Below are 20,255 nucleotides of genomic sequence, written 5' to 3' on the forward strand. Positions count from 1 at the left end.
GAATTGCCTTTTAAATGACTTTCAAATTGTAATCCAGCGACTACAAATAAAACAATTCTTTTTGGCACCTGAGGAGTTTATACTGCAAATTTCTGCTGAGTTCCAGTATTCGCAAAGTGCTACTGATAACCGAATAGCAGAGATGATATAAATTCCTTCAACTATACACAGTCGAATAATACAAGGAATCGAACAACTTAACACAGTCTACAAATAGTACAAATCTTACAACTTGTCGTATTGCGCCAGGACTTGATTCATCAACTAAGCTTCCCCCAAAAGACATCTCTAAAATACAACTTCCCATCCCCTATCTCCCCCTTCTGCAGCACATTGTCTTGCAACCTTCAGGGTGGAAACCCAGGAAAGGACGGCACCTGTCTCTTCACAAAGTCCTGCACTTGCAGGTACTTGGAAACCATTCCCCCTGGGCAGCTCATACTCTTCCTCCAGGTCCCTCATGGTAGACTAGTACAAAAGGTGAAGTCACACGGGATGAGGGGTGAACTGGCAAGGTGGATACAGAACTGGCTAGGCCATAGAAGGCAGAGGGTAGCAATGGAGGGATGCTTTTCTAATTGGAGGGCTGTGACCAGTGGTGTTCCACAGGGATCAGTGCTGGAACCTTTGCTCTTTGTAGTATATATAAATGATTTGGAGGAAAATGTAACTGGTCTGATTAGTAAGTTTGCAGACGACACAAAGGTTGGTGGAATTGCGGATAGCGATGAGGACTGTCTGAGGATACAGCAGGATTTAGATTGTCTGGAGACTTGGGCGGAGAGATGGCAGATGGAGTTTAATCCGGACAAATGTGAGGTAATGCATTTTGGAAGGGCTAATGCAGGTAGGGAATATACAGTGAATGGTAGAACCCTCAAGAGTATTGAAAGTCAAAGAGATCTAGGAGTACAGGTCCACAGGTCATTGAAAGGGGCAACACAGGTGGAGAAGGTAGTCAAGAAGGCATACGGCATGCTTGCCTTCATTGGCCGGGGCATTGAGTATTAGAATTGGCAAGTCATGTTGCAGCTGTATAGAACCTTAGTTAGGCCACACTTGGAGTATAGTGTTCAATTCTGGCCGCCACACTACCAGAAGGATGTGGAGGCTTTAGAGAGGGTGCAGAAGAGATTTACCAGAATGTTGCCTGGTATGGAGGGCATAAGCTATGAGGAGCGATTGAATAAACTCGGTTTGTTCTCACTGGAACGAAGGAGGTTGAGGGGCGACTTGATAGAGGTATACAAAATTATGAGGGGCATTGACAGAGTGGATAGTCAGAGGCTTTTCCCCAGGGTAGAGGGGTCAATTACTAGGGGGCATAGGTTTAAGGTGAGAGGGGCAAGGTTTAGAGTAGATGTACGAGGCAAGTTTTTTACGCAGAGGGTAGTGGGTGCCTGGAACTCACTACCGGAGGAGGTAGTGGAAGCAGGGACGATAGGGACATTTAAGGGGCATCTTGACAAATATATGAATAGGATGGGAATAGAAGGATACGGACCCAGGAAGTGTAGAAGATTGTAGTTTAGTCGGGCAGTATGGTCGGCACGGGCTTGGAGGGCCGAAGGGCCTGTTCCTGTGCTGTACATTTCTTTGTTCTTTGTTGTTCTTTGTCCTCTAATTTCGCGAAACTGCCCCCTACAAAATATTATTTTACATTATATTTTATAGCATTATTAGGTGAGTTTGGGCTTTTGGGCGGGGGGGGGGGGGTGTCCGTGGTCATGTCGAGGGGTCGCCATCTCCTGCACTGGGGAGTTCCAGCGAGCAGAGCTCCTAGTGCAGGAAAAGGGACTAAGTGCGACCTCGGCAGGGCATTCCCTGCTGACGCCCCAGATTGCAATAGAGTCCAGTTAGATAGCGACTGTTTCCCAGCACTGAGCGCTGGGAAACCCCAGGCTAAATGAGCTCGACAAGGGACTCTGTTGTAATTTGGTTAGATCAGGCCCTTGTTTCTAAGTATCACTTGGACATCAACCGTGGCTAACTTGGTGGTTCAAGTTCCACTCCAGAGACCTGAGCACGTGCTATAGGTCAACACACCAGTGCAGTGCTGAGGCAGTACTGCACTATCTTTTAGGTGCGACACTAAACCAAGGACCCATCTGCCCTCTCAGGTGAACGTAAAAAATCCCAATTTGATGAGGAGCAGGGGACTTCCTCCCCCATAATGTCCTGGCCGCTTATCCCATAAACAGTAACTAAAATATCAGTTCTCCCCATCAGTTATTGCATTCCAGTTAGCCTGGCTTTGCTATACCATCCTGTCTTTCCTACATTGCACTCTTGCTGCACTTTAAAAGCACCTCATTGGCTGTGAAGTGGTTTGGGATCCGCTGAAAGTTGCTTTATAATTACAGGTGTTTGTTGTTTTACTTCAGTCATTGACTGATCTCCGAGTGTAACAAACTCATGTAAATGAAGCAAGTGAGTCTTCACGGTGAGTACCCGCACGACTCAAAGCCTCGACTTTCCCAGTGCGGGTATAGTGTTCAGTCTGTCAACATGTTTGGCCAGCGCGGAGAAACGTGACATTGAGTTAATGAAGGATAAAACATGATAATACTCTCTGCTACAGGAAGACGTCTGCTGGTTACAACCTGACCAATCTCTTCGTTGGCTCTGAAGGAACTCTGGGAATAATCACCAAGACCACGCTGCGTCTCTATGGAATCCCAGAAGCCATGGTTTCTGCAGTCTGCTCATTCCCAACAGTACAAGCAGCCACAGATTGCACTGTGCAAATATTACAGTGTGGCATCCCCATAGCAAGGATAGGTAAGCTTAGCATTTAAAATATAATGTTCTACCTAAAGTATTAATAAAAAGAGTGAGAATCAGAAGATGGGAATGAGTGAGATTTCTGTCGTATTCAATTTGCAAATAAGTAGGATGGACAAAGGCACCAATTAGTTACTTTATCTTTCATCCTGGAGTAGTTTAGTCCATCCATGGTCTCTATGCGGGCGGCACAACCTTTAGATGAGCAGAGCTCAGTTTATATATGCGTACAGTGTCACCTGTACACACGAGGTATGACTTGTACACATGTGCTGTGGCTTATACATGGGTGTGATTCAATTTGTTCACGGGTGCTGTTCGAATTGTACATGGGTGAGGTATGACTTATGCACAGGTGCACTATGACCTGGGCGGGATTCTCCAGTACACCAGATGCATGTTTCTCGGCGGTGCGCTGTTCGCTGGCGACCTCATTATCTCTTGCTGCTGACTGTCAATGTGATTTCCTATCATAAACATCCCACGCTGGCGGGGCTGCGCTGCCAGCGGGAAAAGTGAATCACAAAGACTGGACAATTCTGGCCCTGTATGAGGGTGCAGGATGAGTAGTGTTCTCAGGAGCCTCTGCAAAGCACAATTTTAATGGTTCACCTGACAAAGAGATTGGATTTTGAGTTGGATAGGACCAAATGTCTTTAGCTTTTCAATGTTAGTTACCGATGTATAATGGAATCTACAATCAATATGGTAGGGGAGGTGGTGGCATAGTGGTATTGTCACTGGACTAGTAGTCCAGAGCCCCAAGGTAATGCCCTGGCGGGCCAGGTTCAATCCTACCACAACGGATGGTGAAATCTGAATTAAATAAAGGTCTGGAATTGAAGTCTAACGATCATGAAACCGCGATTGATTATCGTAAAAAACAATCTGGTTCATCAGTGTCCTTTTATGATGTGGAGATGCCGGCGTTGGACTGGGGTGAGCACAGTAAGACGCCTTACAACACGAGGTTAAAGACCAACAGGTTTATTTCAAATCCTGAGGAAGGAGCAGTGCTCCGAAAGCTACTGATTTGAAACAAACCTGTTGGACTTTAACCTGGTGTTGTAAGACTTCTTACAATGTCCTTTTAAGGAAGGAAATCTGCTGTCCTCATCTGGTCTGACCTGTATGTGACTCCAGACCCACAGCAATGTGGTTCACTCTTAAAATGCCCACTTAGTTCAAGGGCAATTAGGGACTAACGATAAATGCTGGCATGCCAATGACACCCACATCCCATGAACAAATGAAAAATCAATTCTCCATCCACTCTCCCCTTGATGATGGACCACCTCAATTTTTTTAAAAAGACGGCAGGCAATTGAGGCAATTTCATTTCTATTAGCTACACTGGTTCAAATTGGGCCCTTCATTAAGCTTGGAAGTAACCCTGATACCTTTTCAAACACTTCCTTCTGTGCCAGTGTCTCTTTCCCCCCCCCCCCCCCCCATTGACTCCTTTGCCAAATTGCTTGGATATACATTTACTTTTTGTGTGAAACATTTTTCACAACAATGTCGCCAAATCAGTATCTTCTATTTTGATGATAAATTATCTTTTTTTTTTTAAAAAGCAGCAGCATCACTTTACTCTAGATAAAATGGAACAAGAATGGAAAAGTATTCTGATGCACGATCAATTACAATTAAACACAAGGTAGTAACATAACTGAAGGCTTTAATAGACGAGAACTGTTCTCCAGCTGCTTCGGTACAGAATGAGGGCTGCTGGGACGGCACCGGTTCTTATACCCCGCCTGTCAGGGCGGAACTACATACCAAACACCCAATGGTAAACTCCTAGGTTTAACCAATGGTCTTCAGCCTCTCGTACTGCAATACCTGATAATACCACATTCACCCCCTGTTAAAAAAAGAGTCCGGTGGGGGTGGTGGCCAGTTGCATCTAACATGGTATGATCAGATATGGAGGTACCGTGATACCTCCTTTCAGGGTTGTCAAGAATTTTTACAAGCGTGGAAGTTTTATACATTGTGTTCATTTACAGTTACATTGAAGCAATCAGTCGGTCAGGTGGCCTGGTCGTCCTCCTGGATCTTCTGGGCTTCGGTGGTGATTCTGGTGGGGGTCCGGGCATCTGCGACTCCGGGAGCGTGGCTTCGGCCTCCATGGCAGCTTCGTCACCCCTAGACGGCGCTGGTGGGGCAAACGTTTGACACGAGAGGGGGCGCCTGTAGGGGGCGTCGGTGATGGGAGTGCCTAGGCAGGAGCGGCGGGAAGACTGACCCTCCTGTGAGGTGCTGTGGAGGGGGGAGGGTGTGCGTCGGGCTCCGGCGGGCGCCAGGTCCCAAAGGGAGACTGCATCTTGCCGGCCGTCAGGGAACGCCACGTAGGCGTACTGGGGGTTAGCGTGCAGCAGGTGGACCCTCTCGACCAACGGCTCCGACTTGTGTGCCCGCACCTGCTTCCGAAGCAGGATGGGTCCGGGTGTTGCTAGCCAGATTGGGAGCGAGGTCCAGGAGGAGGACTTCCTGGGGAAGACTGAGACGTTCATGAGGTGTCTGGTTGGTAGTTGTACAGAGCAGAGACCGGATGGCGTGGAGGGTCTCCGGGAGGACTTCTTGCCAGTGGGAGATTCCTGGATCGTAGGCCCAGTAGAACGGTCTTCCAGACCATTCCGTTCTCCCTCTCTACTTGCCCATTTCCCCGGGGGTTGTAACTGGTCGTCCATGTGCAGATGTGCAGGTTAGATGGATTGGCCATGATAAATTGCCCTTAGTGTCCAAAATTGCCCTGAGTGTCCAAAATTGCCCTTAGTGTTGGGTGGGGTTACTGGGTTATGGGGATAGGGTGGCGGTGTTGACCTTGGGTAGGGTGCTCTTTCCAAGAGCCGGTGCAGACTCGATGGGCCGAATGGCCTCCTTCTGCACTGTAAATTCTATGATAATCTATGATAAATACGCATTTATCCTTATTATACGTTAAGTTAAGGATTTCCGCGGTCTGGAGAAATTTTCGGAGGTTGGTGTCGTTGTCCTGCTGGTCATGGCCGCAGATGGTGACGTTATCAAGATACGGGAACGTTGCGCGTAAGCCGTACCGGTCAACCATTCGGTCCATCTCGTGTTGGAAGACCGAGACCCCGTTAGTGACACTAAAGGGAACCCTTAAAAATTGCCATCTGCTTCGAAGGCAGTGTATTTGCGGTCATTAGTACGGAGGGGTAGCTGATGGTAGGTGGACTTGAGATCCACCGTGGAGAAGACCTTGTTTACCAGGTCGGATATGCGATCCTGTTTACCAGGTCGGATATGCGGGGGAGAGGGTACGCATCCAGCTGCGTAAACCTGTTGATGGTCTTACTGTAGTCAATGACCATAGTCAATGATCATCCTATGTTTCTCCCCGGTCTTTACCGCCACTACTTGAGCTCTCCAGGGATTGTTGCTAGCTTCAATGACCCCTTCCCTCAGTAGCCTTTGGACCTCTGACCTGATGAAGGTCCAGTCCTGGGCACTGTACCGTCTGCTCTTGGTGGCGACGGGTTTGCAATCCGGGGTGAGGTTCGCAAACAGGGAAGGCGGGTCGACCTCAAGGGTCGCGAGGCCGCAGACAGTAAGGGGGGGGGGGGTATAGGGCCGCCGAATTTGAATGTCAGGCTTTGCAAGTTACATTGGAAGTCGAACCCCAGGAGTGTAGCCGCGCAGAGGTGCGCCAGGACATAAAGGCGGAACTTGTTGAATTTCCTTCCTTGGATTGTGAGGTTTGCCAGGCAGAACCCCTTTATCTCCACCGAGTGTGACCCGGAGGCCAGGGAGATTCTTTGGTTTACAGGGTGGGTAACAAGTGAACAGCGCCTTACCGTGTCAGCGTGTATAAAGCTTTCCGTGCTCCCAGAGTCGACCAGGCAGGACGTCTCGTGGCCGTTGATGAAGACCGTCGTCGTTGCTGTTGCGAGTGTCCGAGGTCGATTTTGGTCCAGAGTCTCCGAGGCCAGATGAGGTAGTTGCGGGTTTTGATCGGGCAGCGTGGAGTCGGCCGAGCTGGGGGCCTGGGGCCCCATCCATGATGGCGTCTCCCATGGGTCGCACATGGTGGCCGGGGATGGACAAAATGCCAGCGGGGATGGACAAAATGGCGGCGCCCATCCATCCAGCGTGGTGTCCGAGGGGCAAGATGGCCACGCCCGTGGGTCGCACGTGTCCCTATGATAGAGGGGTGGCGGTGAGTGCTGGCCGCCTGGGGCACGAAGGGAAGGTTGCCGCGGCGGTCCGGAGTCGCTGGAACCCGCGGCCACGGCTCGTGCCTGGCAGACCCCACAAAATGGCCCTTCTTGCCGCACCCTTTGCAGGTGGAGGTGCGGGCCGGGCAGCGCTGGCGGGTGTGCTTTGCCTGCCTGCAGAAGAAACAGCGGGGCCCGACTGAGTTAGCGGACCGTCTTACAGCGCAGGCCTGCGGGGACCAGGGGAAGGTATGTGGGGCTGCCGCTGCGGGATGCCACGAAGCCCAGGGGACCGCCGCGCGGTTGGGCGCATAGGACTGCGCGTTTGTGGAGGCAACGTCCACGAATCTCTGAGGAGCTCATACCTGCTACGAAGGCAGCCCGGATTAGGAGTTCCGTGGGCTCGCTCCCCGAAACTTGTAGGCAGCCACAGTTTCTGCCCAGCACCAGTAGCGCACGGTAGAACTCCTCCAGCGATTCCCCGGGGCTTTGCCGTCTAGTTGCAAGCAGGTGACGTGAGTAGACCTGATTTACAGGGCGGATATAATGTCTTTTTAACAGTTAAATCGCAGCATCAAAGTCCTCCGCCTCCTCGATGAGGGTGTAGATCCCAGGGCTTACCCTTGAGTGCAGGAGATGCAATTTCTGTTCTCCTGAGGGGGTGTCTCCGGCCATCTCGAGGTAGCCTTTAAATCACGCCAGCCAGTGCTTAAATATCACCGCCGAGTTCTCTGGGTGGGGGCTGAGTTGTAGACACTCCGGCTTGATTCGGAGATCCATCCTTTCAGCTTAAGTGTAGTCTATTAAATTGATGCACGATCAATTACAATTAAAGACGAGGTAGTAACATAACTGAAGGCTTTAATAGACTAGAACTGTTCCCCAGCAGCTTCGGTACAGAATGAGGGCTGCTGGGACGAATATACCCCGCCTGTCAGGGCGGAGCTACATACCAAACAGCCAATGGTAAACTCCTAGTTTTAACCAATGGTCTTCAGCCTCTCTGGTACTGCAATACCTGATAATATCACATATCCCAGGCACAGTGAACAGCAAATGATCTTCACAAGGTAGGTTTTTGTTTGGAAATGACTGCTGCATTGTTGAATATGCTGGTTAGGTCTGGCATACAGAATAGTAACTGTGTTCAAACAATTGGACCACAACAACAACTTACATTGGTGTACAAATATCTATTCCTCAGAGTTTCTGGACGATGTGATGATGGATGCCTTCAACAAATACAGCAAACTGAGCTATACTGTCTCATCAACATTATTCCTGGAATTTCATGGCACTGAAAAAGGGGTGGAAGAACAGATTGAGGCCACAGGTAGGCTCCCAATCTCTTTTAGGAACTTTCCTCTCTCTATTTCCTCTCTCTATCTCTTTCCACACTCACCCCATTTGCACAAGTTGGATTTAATTTTTTGCAGCCATTGACCCTGACATGGCCACTTTACCTCCATCATTTTATTTCACTGACAAATCAGACAAGATCAGAAAAACATGTCAGCAACATTAAAGGGAAGCAATATTGTGAGATGAACGACCATAAATAGCCTTTGTGCACAAGGCAGAAATGGCATCCATTGTCTCGACTATAAGAACAGAAAATGGATTGGAAAATATTCAGACTCCTTTCTACCAAGCACCTTAACAGAATCTCCACCCTGCCCTTTCAATGTGCATTTACACTGCATGTAACAGAATCTCCACCCCGCCCTTTCATTGTGCATTTACACTGCATGTTTTCACACTGCTGTGAAGTGAGTTGCACTTAACATCAGTGCTAAAATGCAGTGTAAATTCAGAGTGAGGACCCTTTTGAATGAGATTCCTGAATACGTTTGTGTCATCTCGCTTCTGCTGACATTGTGGGCTGTGACGATTAAGTGCAGCATGAAGTTCGTGGGTGTTCGTGACCACCTTTTGAAACCTTTGTTATCTTGATTCCAAGGTTACAGAGCACCAAATTTCCATTTCTGACATCGTTCTGTCATTCATAGGACCAGCAATGGTCCATTTTGCCCCTCAAGACTGTTCCGCCACTATTGCTTAACAATAATCTACCTTTTTTAAAATTTCAATTGTCCCAAATACTACTTTTGGGGAAGAGAGAGTTCCAAATTTCCGTTACCCTTTGCATGGAGAGGTTCTTCCTCGCACCATCCATGAGGCCGAGCTCTCATTTTGAGATTATGCCTCCTTGTCTGGATTTTTCCGCCAGAGGAAATTGTTCCTATTTATTGGATTAAATCTTTTAATTATCTTAAACACTTCACAATTAAATCACCTCTTAATCTTCTATATTCAAGGAAATAGTCCATGCAGCTTGTACTTGTATTTTAAAACCATTTTTAGTCCAGGTGCAATACTGGTAAATCTGCACTGCATCCCTTTTTAAGACTAAAAACCCTTGCGGAGATGTGGTTCCCAGATCTGAATGTAATACTCCAAATATGTAGAATGTAATACTGGGGTCTGATGCACGATCAATGACCATTAAAGCGAGGTTGTAGTCCAACTGAAGGCTTTAATAAGCTAGATGTTTCCCCAGCAGCTCAGGTACAGAATGAGGGCTGCTGGGGTGGCACGGGTTCTTAAACTCCGCCTATCAAGGCGGAGCTATTATACACTCTAACCAATAGAAAGCATACAGTTTCCACCAATGGTGCTTTAGCCTATCAGGTACCGTAATACCTATAATACCACATTCACCTCCTGTTAAAAAAAGAGTCCAGCAGGGGTGTTGGCCAGAAACTACAAAACATAACAACATGGTATAATTAGTTATGGAGGTACTGTAATACCTCCATACAGTGTTTAGTAACTATTTACAAGTCTGGTAGCTATGTACATTTGATGGTTTATATTTACAGATTACAGTTAAAATGAAGCAATCAGTCGATCGGGGGCCCTGGTCGTCCTCTGTGATCGCCGGAGCCTCGGTGGTGACTCCGGTGGAGGCTCGGGCGTCTGTGACTCCGGGAGCGTGGCTTTGATCTCCATGGCAGCTTCGTCACCCCTCGACGGCGCTGGTGGGGAAGGCGGCTGACCTGGGAAGGGAGTGCCTGCGGGGGGCGTCGGTGGGTGGGGGGGGGGGGGGGCCTAGACGGGGGTGGCGGAAGGACCGATCCTCCTGTAAGGTGCTGCGGTGGAGGGTAGGGTGGGACTGGTGGCTGGAATGTGCGTGGAGTTCCGGCGGGAGCAAGGTCCCGTAGGGAGACCGCATGTCGCCGCATTATAGGAAGGATGTGGAAGCATTGGAAAGGGTGCGGAGGAGATTTACTAGGATGTTGCCTGGTATGGAGGGAAGATCTTATGAGAAAAGGCTTAGGGACTTGAGGCTGTTTTCGTTAGAGAGAAGAAGGTTAAGAGGTGACTTAATTGAGGCATACAAGATGATCAGAGGATTAGATAGGGTGGACAGTGAGAGCCTTTTTCTTCGGATGGTGATGGCTAGCACGAGGGGACATAGCTTTAAATTGAGTGGAGATAGATATAGGACAGATGTCAGAGGTAGGTTCTTTACTCCGAGAGTAGTAGGGGCGTGGAATGCCCTGCCTGCAACAGTAGTGGACTCGCCAACATTAAGGGCATTTAAATGGTTATTGGATAAACATATGGATGATAATGGAATAGTGTAGATGGGCTTCAGATTGGTTTCACAGGTCGGCGCAACATCGAAGGCCGAAGGACCTGTACTGCGCTGTAATGTTCTATTGTATCTTGTCGGCCATTGGGGTACGCCACGTAGGCGTACTGGGGGTTAGCATGGAGCAGATGGACCCTCTCGACCAACGGGTCCGACTTGTGCACCCGCACGTGTTTTCGGAGCAGGATGGGTCCGGGTACTGCCAGCCAAGTCGGGAGCGAGGTCCCAGAGGAGGACTTCCTAGGGAAGACAAGGAGACGTTCGTGAGGTGTCTGGTGGTCTTACAGAGTAGTGACCGGATGGAGTGGATGGCCTCCGGGAGGACTTCTTGCCAGCGGGAGACTGGGAGGTTCCTGGACCGTAGGGCCAATAGGACTGTCTTCCAGACCGTTCCGTTCTCCCATCTCTACCTGTCCGTTACCCTGGGGGTTGTAACTGGTCGTTCTGCTCGAGGCGATGCCCTTGCTGAGCAGGAATTGACGCAGTTCGTCGCTCATAAAGGAGGACCCCCTATCACTGTGTATGTAAGTAGGGAACCCGAACAGTGCAAAGATGCTATGGAGGGCCTTGATGATGGTGGTGGCGGTCGTGTCGGGGCAGAGGATGGCGAATGGGAACCAGGAGTACTCGTCAATCACGTCGGGAAGTACGTGTTGTGGGTCGGTGGAGGGGAGGGGACCTTTGAGGTCCATGCTGAGGCGTTCAAAGGGACGGGAAGCCTTTATCAGATGCCCGCTCTCTGGCCAGTAGAAGTGCGGTTTGCACTCCACGCAGATTTGGCAGTCCCTGGTGGCAGTCCTGACCTCTTCGATGGAGTAGGGCAGGTTGCGAGTCTTGACAAAATGGAACAAGCGAGTGACCCCCGGGCGGCAGAGGTCCTCGTGGAGGGCTCGGAGGCGGTCCACTTGTGCGGTGGCACCCACGGGACAGGGCGTCAGGGGGCTCGTTTAGCTTCCCGGGACGATACAAGATCTCGCAGTTGTAGGTGGAGAGTTTGAACCTCCACTGCAAGATCTTGTCGTTTTTTATCTTGCCCCGCTGTGCATTATCGAACATGAAAGCAACCGACTGTTGGTCAGTGAGGAGAGTGAATCTCCTGCCAGCCAGGTAATGCCTCCAATGTCGCACAGCTTCTACTATGGCCTGGGCCTCCTTTTCGACTGAGGAGTGGCAGATTTTGGAAGCATGGAGGGTACGGGAGAAGAAGGCCACGGGTCTGCCCGCTTGGTTCAGGGTGGCCACCAGAGCTACCGTGGACGCATCGCTCTCGACCTGAAAGGGGAGGGACTCGTCGATGGCGTGTATCGTGGCCTTTGCAATGTCTGCTTTGATGCGGCTGAAGGCCTGGCGGGCCTCTATCGACAGTGGAAAAGCTGTGGATTGGATCAGGGGACGGGCCTTGTCCGCATAGTTGGGGACCCACTGGGCGTAGTAGCTGAAAAAACCCTAGGCGGCGTTTCAGGGCCTTGGAGCAGTGAGGGAGGGGGAACTCCATAAGGGGGTGCATGCGTTCAGGGTCGGGGCCTATAACTCCATTTCGCACAAGGAGCCGAGAATGGCTAGACGGCAGGTGCTAAACACGCATTTATCCTTATTGTATGTTCGGTTAAGGATTTTAGCGGTCTGAAGAAATATTCAGAGGTTTGTGTCATGGTCCTGCTGGTCGTGGCCGCTGATGGTGACATTATCAAGATACGGGAATGTTGCCCGTAAACCGTACTGGTCAACCATTCGGTCCATCTCGCGCACGAAGACCGAGCCCGTTGGTGACACCAAAGGGAACTCTTAAGAAGTGATAGAGCCGCCCATCTGCCTCGAAGGCAGTGTATTTGCGGTCATTAGTGCGGATGGGGAGCTGGTGGTAGGCAGACTTGAGATCCACCGTGGAGAAGACCTTATAATGCGCGATCCTGTTTCCCAGGTCGGATATGCGGGGGAGAGGGTACGCGTCTAGCTGCGTAAACCTGGTGATGGTCTGACTGTAGTCGATGACCATCCTATGCTTCTCCCCGATCTTTACCACCACTACTTGAGCTCTCCAGGGACTGTTACTGGCTTCAATGACCCCTTCCCTCAGTAACCTTTGGACCTCTGACCGAATAAAGATCCGGTCCTGGGCACTGTAGCGTCTGCTCCTGGTGGCAACGGGTTTGTAATCCGGGGTGAGGTTCGCAAACAGGGAAGGCGGGTGACCTTAAGGGTCGCCAGGCCGCAGACAGTAAGGGGGGGTATAGGGCCGCCGAATTTGAAGGTCAGACTTTGAAGGTTACACTGGAGTGTGGCCGCGCAGAGGTGGGGAAGGATGTAGAGACAGAAATTTTTGAACTCCCTTCCCTGGACTATGAGGTTTGCTACACAAAACCCCTTTATCTCCACTGAGTGGGAACCGGAGGCCAGTGAGATTTTTTGATTAACAGGGTGGATGAGGAGGGAACAGCGCCTTACCGTGTCGGGGTGTATGAAGCTCTCCGTGCTCCCAGAGTCGATTAGGCAGGATGTCTCGTGCCCGTTGATGAAAACGGTCGTCGTAGCGGTTGAGTGTTCGAGGTCGAGACTGATCCAGGGTCACCGAGGCCAATCGCAGTAGTTAAGAGTTCTGTTCGGGCAGTGTGTGGTCGGCCGAGCTGGGGTCCTGCTTCATCCAAGATGGCGTCTCCCATTGGTCGCACATGGCCGGGGGTGCACAAAATGGCGGCGCCCATCCCTCCAACGTGGCGTCCGTGGAACAAGATGGCGGCGCCCGGGGTCCGCACGTGGCCCTGGGATATGGAGGTGGCGGCGACCGCTGGCCGCACGGGACCCATGGAGAAGTTTGTGGTTGCGGTCCGCGTTCTCTGCTGGAGACCGCGGCCACCGCTCGGGCCTGACATACCCCCACAAAATGGCCCTTTTTGCCGCATCCCTTGTAGGTGGATGCGCGGGCCGGGGTGCTTTGCCTGCCCGCAAAAGTAGCAGCGGGGCCCCTCGGGTTCGCCAGGCCACCTTGCAGCGCAGGCCTGTGGGGGAACGGGGGAAGTCTCGAGGTGGGCTGCGGCGGGGTTCCACGCTGCCCAAGGGGCTGCCGTGCGGCCGGGGACGTAGGCGCGGGCGTTCCTGGAGTCCACGTCCAGGGAGCCTGCAAGGGCCCGTGCCTCCCTGAGACCCAGGGTGTCTTTCTCTAACAGGCGCTGGCGAATTTGTGACTAAAGCATACCTGCCACGAAAGCGTCCCGGACTAAGAGTTCCATGTGTTCGCTCGCCGAAACTTGCGGGCAGCCGCAGCTTCTTCCCAGCACCAGGAGTGCACGGTAGAATTCCTCCAGCGATTTCCCCAGGGGTTTGTCGCCTTGTTGCAAGCAGGTGCTGGGCGTAGACCTGGTTTACCGGACGAATATAGTGTCCTTTTAGCAGCTCGATTGCTGCATCAAAGTCTTCCACTTCCTCGATGAGGGTGTAAATCTCCGGGCTCACCCTTGAGTGCAGGACGTGCAATTTCTGCTCTCCCGTGGGTGAGTTTTCGGCCGTCTCGAGATAGCCTTTAAAACACGCCAGCCAGTGCTTAAAGATTGCCGCTGAGTTCGCCGCGTGGGGGCTAAGTTGCAAACACTCTGGCTTGATTCAGAGCACCATCCTTTCTTCTTAAAATTCTAGCTTATTAAATTGATGCACGATCAATGACCACTAAAGCGAGGTTGTAGTCCAACTGAAGGCTTTAATAAGCTAGATGTTTCCCCAGCAGCTCAGGTACAGAATGAGGGCTGCTGGGGTGGCACGGGTTCTTATACTCCGCCTATCAGGGCGGAGCTATTATATACTCTAGCCAATAGAAAGCATACTGTTTCCACCAATGGTGCATTAGCCTATCAGGTACCGTAATACCTATAATACCACAGTGTCTAACCAAAGATCTCAATGCAATAATCCAGCTGGGGTCTATTCAGCGATTGGCACAGCTCAATTATATTTTCCATTCCTTTATATTCCAGTTTTTGTGAGGTAAAGGAAAACATTCCCATTCATTTTTCAACTATTTTTGTACATATCCACTAGCTTTTAGAGATTTATTTAGTTATCCCTAAATCACTTTTTCCATCCACAGGTCTTAGCTTCCCACCATTAAAAACATTCTGTGGTCAATCTCTCAGATGTGAAGTGGGTACCGTTACACTTATCCACATTGGAATCTATCCGTCACCGTTCTGCCCACCCACTTGCGCTGTTAATAGCCATTTACAACCTGCTGCTTCCATCTACATTATTTACTGCACAATACTGCGGAGGTTAAAATACCCAGCAAGTCAGGCAGCGTGCGTGGAGAGTGAAATAGTTAACGGTTCAGGTTGATGAACCTTTGTCAGAGCTGGAGGAAGTTACAGCTGTAACAGATTTTAAACCAGTACAGAGGCAGGAAAAGGGAGAGAGGCAGGAAGATCAAAAGGGATGATGGTGTAAGGGAAAAGACGATGGTACTGGGACAGGAACAAAAACGAGCGACAGGTGGAGAGAAAGTGCGAATGGGAAATTGCAGAATCCTCACTAATAGCTGCCGTCTTTTCTGAAGAAATTAAGTCTAAGGTTAAATTGTAAAATTGTTGAACTGAATGGTGAGTTCTGTAAAGTATTGTAAAGTAGTGAATGCATTCGATATCTGGCTGTCTGTTCCTTCATCTGTGTCACTTATGCAGTGAAATGTTATGGCCCCAGTACAGATCCCCGGAGAAACCTACTGGACCCATCCTGCCAATGAGATTTCATACCCATTCTCCCATCTCTATCTCCCAATCCAAGCTAATAGTTTGCCTCCATTTCCATGTCCTGTGATTTTAGTTCATAGTTTCTTAATGTGGAGCCTTGTCGAATGTCTTCTGGGATTCCATACAAATAACATGCATTGACACACTGTTGCCTATCGTGCAAATTACCTCCTGAAAACATCCAACTTAGTTCATTAAATATGATGTAACTATTACAAAATCCATGTTAGCTTTGTTTTTTTTAAATTTAGAGTACTCAATTATTTTTTTTTCCAATTATGGGGCAATTTAGCATGGCCAACCTGGAAACTCTACACAGTGACCCGGGCCGGGTTCGACCCCGGAACCTCGGCGCCGCGAGGCAGCAGTGCTAACCACTACACCATCGTGCTGCCCTATGTTAGCTTATTCTGATCAGCTCATAATTGTTCAAGTGTTCAGTCACTCTGGCCCTAATAACAGATTCTAGTAATTTTTCCAGAACTTTTGATAAAATAATACACCAAAATGTTCCTAATTTGTCTCTTGAATCCATCTTAAGCAATCGAGTGGCATCTAAGGGAAAATTTTCGAATTGAGAGAGTTTTGGAAGATCCATGACTAACCCAGCAAAAATTTCCTGACCTATTTCTTTCAGTAAGGTATTGGGGATTGGCTTTTAATAACATTAGCTTCTCCATCACCATTACAAAAAATACTGAATCTAGCTAGTTCTCCCTTTGATTCCCAGATTTACTTCCTCGTCTCTTTCGCCCACTGCAAAATCCCCTCCTTGTCCAGATATCTCTGCATTTGTGCTACCATCGTTCTCGACTGCTCACTCACCTTTAGCGGCCTCCTCAGCGCCCTGTGTGCTCGATCCACCTCCGGGGGGGGGGGGGGGGGGGGGGGGGTCAGTCAAAGACCCCCTCACCCACCAGCTTCCCAAGCATGTTCGCTACATACTTAGTGCCCTACGTTCCCTCACTGCCTTAGGGCAACCCCATAATCTGGAGATTCTGCCTCCTTAACTGATTCTCCAAGTTGGCCACTTTCTCCCTCAGCTTGCTTTGGCTCTTCGCCACCAATGTAATCTTTGCCTCCAACAAGGTCAGCCACTGATTCTTCCACTTTTTGGAGTACACACTACGTTCCTCCAACCTCTGCTTAATTCTCTCGATGGCTGCCCGATTCGGATCTGCCATCTTAGCCAGGCCCTCTGCAGTTTACTGCGTTTGCTGCCGGAACTTAACCATTAAAATCGCCACCAATTGTTCTGTGGACAACAACGCCACAAGAGTTTCCCGCCATCTTTCCTTCAGTCGCACTCCTCGAAAGCTCCTGGTTTGACTTTTGCCCTTTACAGTTGCACTCCTTGTTTGGCAGGGCTGACATATGCCAATCCGAAGGAGAATCCTTAACTCTGTCTGTTCCTGTACTTTGTACCACCAAATGCCCCCATCGGAAGTTGCCCTAATTCCAGATTTTTATCGAATTCAAATTTTACCATCAGCCATGTCCCATGGCACATTACACTCGGTCTCTGGATTTATAGTTTAGTGACAATGCTACTGCACTGCCGCCTCCCCAAAGTGACAACCTGTGTCTCACTAAACGACCCACATTTCCCTTGCGAAACTCTATCCTTAATGTATTTGCAAAAACCTTTAGAATTTTCCTTGACATCTCAGAGGCGAGGAATCCTGCGGTGAGTAACACACCTCCTGACTCCCCAAAGCCTGTCCAGTATCTGCACGACACAAATCAGGAGTGTAATGGAATACTCCCCACTTGCTTGGATGAGTGCAGCTCCAACAACATGAAGCTTGACACCATCCTGCACAAAGCAGCCCGCTTGATTGGCACCCCATCCACAAACATTCACTCCCTCCCCCATTGATCCACAGTAGCAGCAGTGTGTACCATCTTGGAAGATGCACTACTGGAACTCCCCAATGCTCCATCAGCAGTACCTTCGAAACCCATGACTACAAACACTTAGAAGGGCATGGGTAGCAGCAAACACATGGGAACACTGGGTGGCACGGCAGCACAGTAGTTAGCTTTGCTGCCTCACGGTGCCGAGGACCTGGGTTCGATCCTGGCCCTGGGTCACTGTCCATGTGGAGTTTGCACATTCTCCCTGTGTCTGCGTGAATCTCACGTCCACAACCCAAAGATGTGCACGGTAGGTGGACTGGCCTCGCTAAATTGCCCCTTAATTGGAAAAAATGGAATTTGGCACTTTAATTTTAAAAAATCACACATTGGAACACCACCACTCGAAGTTCCCCTCCAAGCCATTCGCCAGCCTGACTTGGAAATATATCGCCGTTATTTCAATGCCACTAGGACAATATCCTCTCTAACCGCACTGTGGGTGTACTTACACCACATGGACTCCAGCGATTCAAGAATGCAGCTCACCACCAAGGACAATTAGGGATGGGCACTAAATGCTGGTCTGGCCAACAACGCTGACATCCCAGGAATGAATAAAGAAAAAGTCCTCACTTTGACCGGATGTGATGTATTAGTCACATGACTTGTAGTCAATCTGCAAGCAGCTGTGTTAGAAATCAGACATACTAAACAGAGTGAACACTATATTTTTCTGTTTATAAAGAACCCACATTATTGTTTTACCAATCCTTGTGTACGATTGGCATGTTCAATGAAGAGACGAAGAACATAACATCTCGGTGAGAAAAGCCGACCCCAGGCCGATTAGTGGCCTGACAGCTGCTGCAGGTGAGGTGACCAATCAGAGGTGAGCTCACCACTGGGGACTTCCACCCCCAGTGTATAATTCAGCCTATTTTTCCAGAAAACTGACCTGAATTCTCTCAATTCACTGCCTTTGTGACTTGAGCAGTTCTGCTTCTCCTGATCTCTGTGAAAATGAAAGTCTCCCATTATAACTACTCTTTTTCGGAACAAGCTTCTCTGAGCTCCATGTTTATTTATCCCACTATTTGATCCCAGGTCTCTGGACAGCTATAAACAACTCCCATCAATATCCGGCCTCCTTTTCCATTCCTCAATTTTGTTCATAGAGCCTCTGCTTCCATATTTAGTGCACTGTGAGAAAAAAATAATTCTGATGATCTTTACTCTGGCTTGAGGTTTCTTAATGTAAACATGTACAGATGGTTTTGCCTTTGTATCCTCATACTTTCTAATTGGAGAACAGTAAAAGGATTTAGAGGCTGATCCAGAGTTTTTACATTCTGCCAAGTTGCTCACCCACATGCCCTCTTTCAGCTGCTCTCCTGGAGTCCCGCCACCCAAGTAAAATCTCCGGGCTATCAGGGAGGCAAAGGCCAAAACATAGGCCTCTCTAACCCCCTGGATCTTCCAACCCCGAATATTGCCACCTCTGTACTCGGGACCATCTCCACCTGCAGCACCTCCGACAATACGTCTGCGCACCGTTGCCAGAACTCCTTCAGCCTTGGACATGCCAGAACATGTGGACATGATTTGCGGCCTCCCCGCACACTGCTCACACCTATCCTCTAGCCCTCAAAGAACCTACTTATCCTTGTTACCATCATGTGCACAAATGTATCACTTTAAACTGGATGACGCATTCAACCTCTGCAAGGCCTCTGCCCATGTCTCTGCCTCCACCTCCCCTCCCAGCTCCTCCTCCCACTTGCGCTTTATGTCCTCCACCAGTGCCCTCTCCGAATCAAAGAACAAAGAAAAGTACAGCACAGGAACAGGCCCTTCGGCCCTCCAAGCCTGTGCCGACCATGCTGCCCGTCTAAATAAAATCTTCAGCACTTCCGGGGTCCGTATCCCTCTATTCCCATCCTATTCATGTATTTGTCAAGATGCCCCTTAAACGTCACTATCGTCCTTGCTTCCACCACCTTCTCCGGCGAGTTCCACGCACCCACTACCCTCGGTGTAAAAAAAAAACTTGCCTCGTACATCTCCTCTAAACCTTGCCCCTCGCACCTTAAACCTATGCCCCCCCCCCCCCCCCCCCCACAAACCAATGGCTATCGCAGATTGGTGCCCACACCGAGGCACCCTCCAGTCCCAAGTGCTGCCTCCATTGCCCCCACACTCTTTGGGCTGACACCGCCACTGGGCTCCTGGTGTACCTGACTGGTGCGAATGGCAGAGGCGCCGACAACAAAGCCCTCAAACATGTTCCCCTATGCGATGGTGCCTCCATCCGACCCCACGTCGACCACTCCCCCCACTGCTCATTTCCTAACCGTAGTGATATTTGTCGCACAGTCCTAATTCATCATGTTCGTTAGCGCCAGCCCTGACCCCCCGCTCCAGAAAAGCTCTCCTCACCTGCAAGGTCTTTCCCACCCACACAAACCCAGAAATCAGCGCATTGACCTTCTTAAAAAATGATTTTGGGACGAAGATGGGGAGGTTCTGGAACACAAACAGAGACCTTGGCAGCACCGTCATTTTTACTGTCTGCACCCGCCCTGCCAGCAGCAGCACTTCCCACTTCTTGAAATCCACTTTCATCTGCTCCGCCAACCGAGCCAGGTTCAATTTGTGCAGCTGCGCCCAGCCCCGTGTCACTTGGATACCCAAATATTTGAAGCTCATCCCACCACCTTGAACAGCAATTCCCCTAATCTGATCTCCTGCCCTCTAGTCTCAACGTCCAGTCTCAATCGGGAACACTCTTTCCAATCCCTCGATGCCCTAAGTGGCTTTCTCGCCAAGAGAAAGAGCAATGGGGAGAGCAGGCACCCCGATGCAGCCCAAAATGCCTCTAATTCACTTCGTCCGCAAACTCACGCCGGTGCCTTATATAGTAACAGGACCCAATCTACAAACGACTGCCCGAACCTGAACCACCCCAACACCTCCAGCATGTACAGCCACTCCACCCAATCAAACGTCTTCTATGCGTCCATCGCCACCACAACC

General features: G+C 49.8%; 1 protein-coding gene across 2 annotated transcripts in view; it reads left to right on the plus strand.

Moving 5' to 3' along the window:
- The window catches only part of LOC140430759 (probable D-lactate dehydrogenase, mitochondrial), an 86,609-nt gene that overhangs the window by 41,478 nt on the left and 24,876 nt on the right, over nt 1–20,255 (plus strand). For both annotated transcript variants that reach the window (XM_072518437.1, XM_072518438.1), the window contains exons 6-7: nt 2,582–2,781; nt 8,176–8,304. In XM_072518437.1, the coding sequence (XP_072374538.1) occupies nt 2,582–2,781; nt 8,176–8,304 (329 nt within the window). The remainder of the gene's footprint in view (nt 1–2,581; nt 2,782–8,175; nt 8,305–20,255) is intronic.

Source organism: Scyliorhinus torazame, chromosome 10 (genome assembly GCF_047496885.1).
Source record: "Scyliorhinus torazame isolate Kashiwa2021f chromosome 10, sScyTor2.1, whole genome shotgun sequence".
Lineage (NCBI taxonomy): Eukaryota > Metazoa > Chordata > Chondrichthyes > Carcharhiniformes > Scyliorhinidae > Scyliorhinus > Scyliorhinus torazame.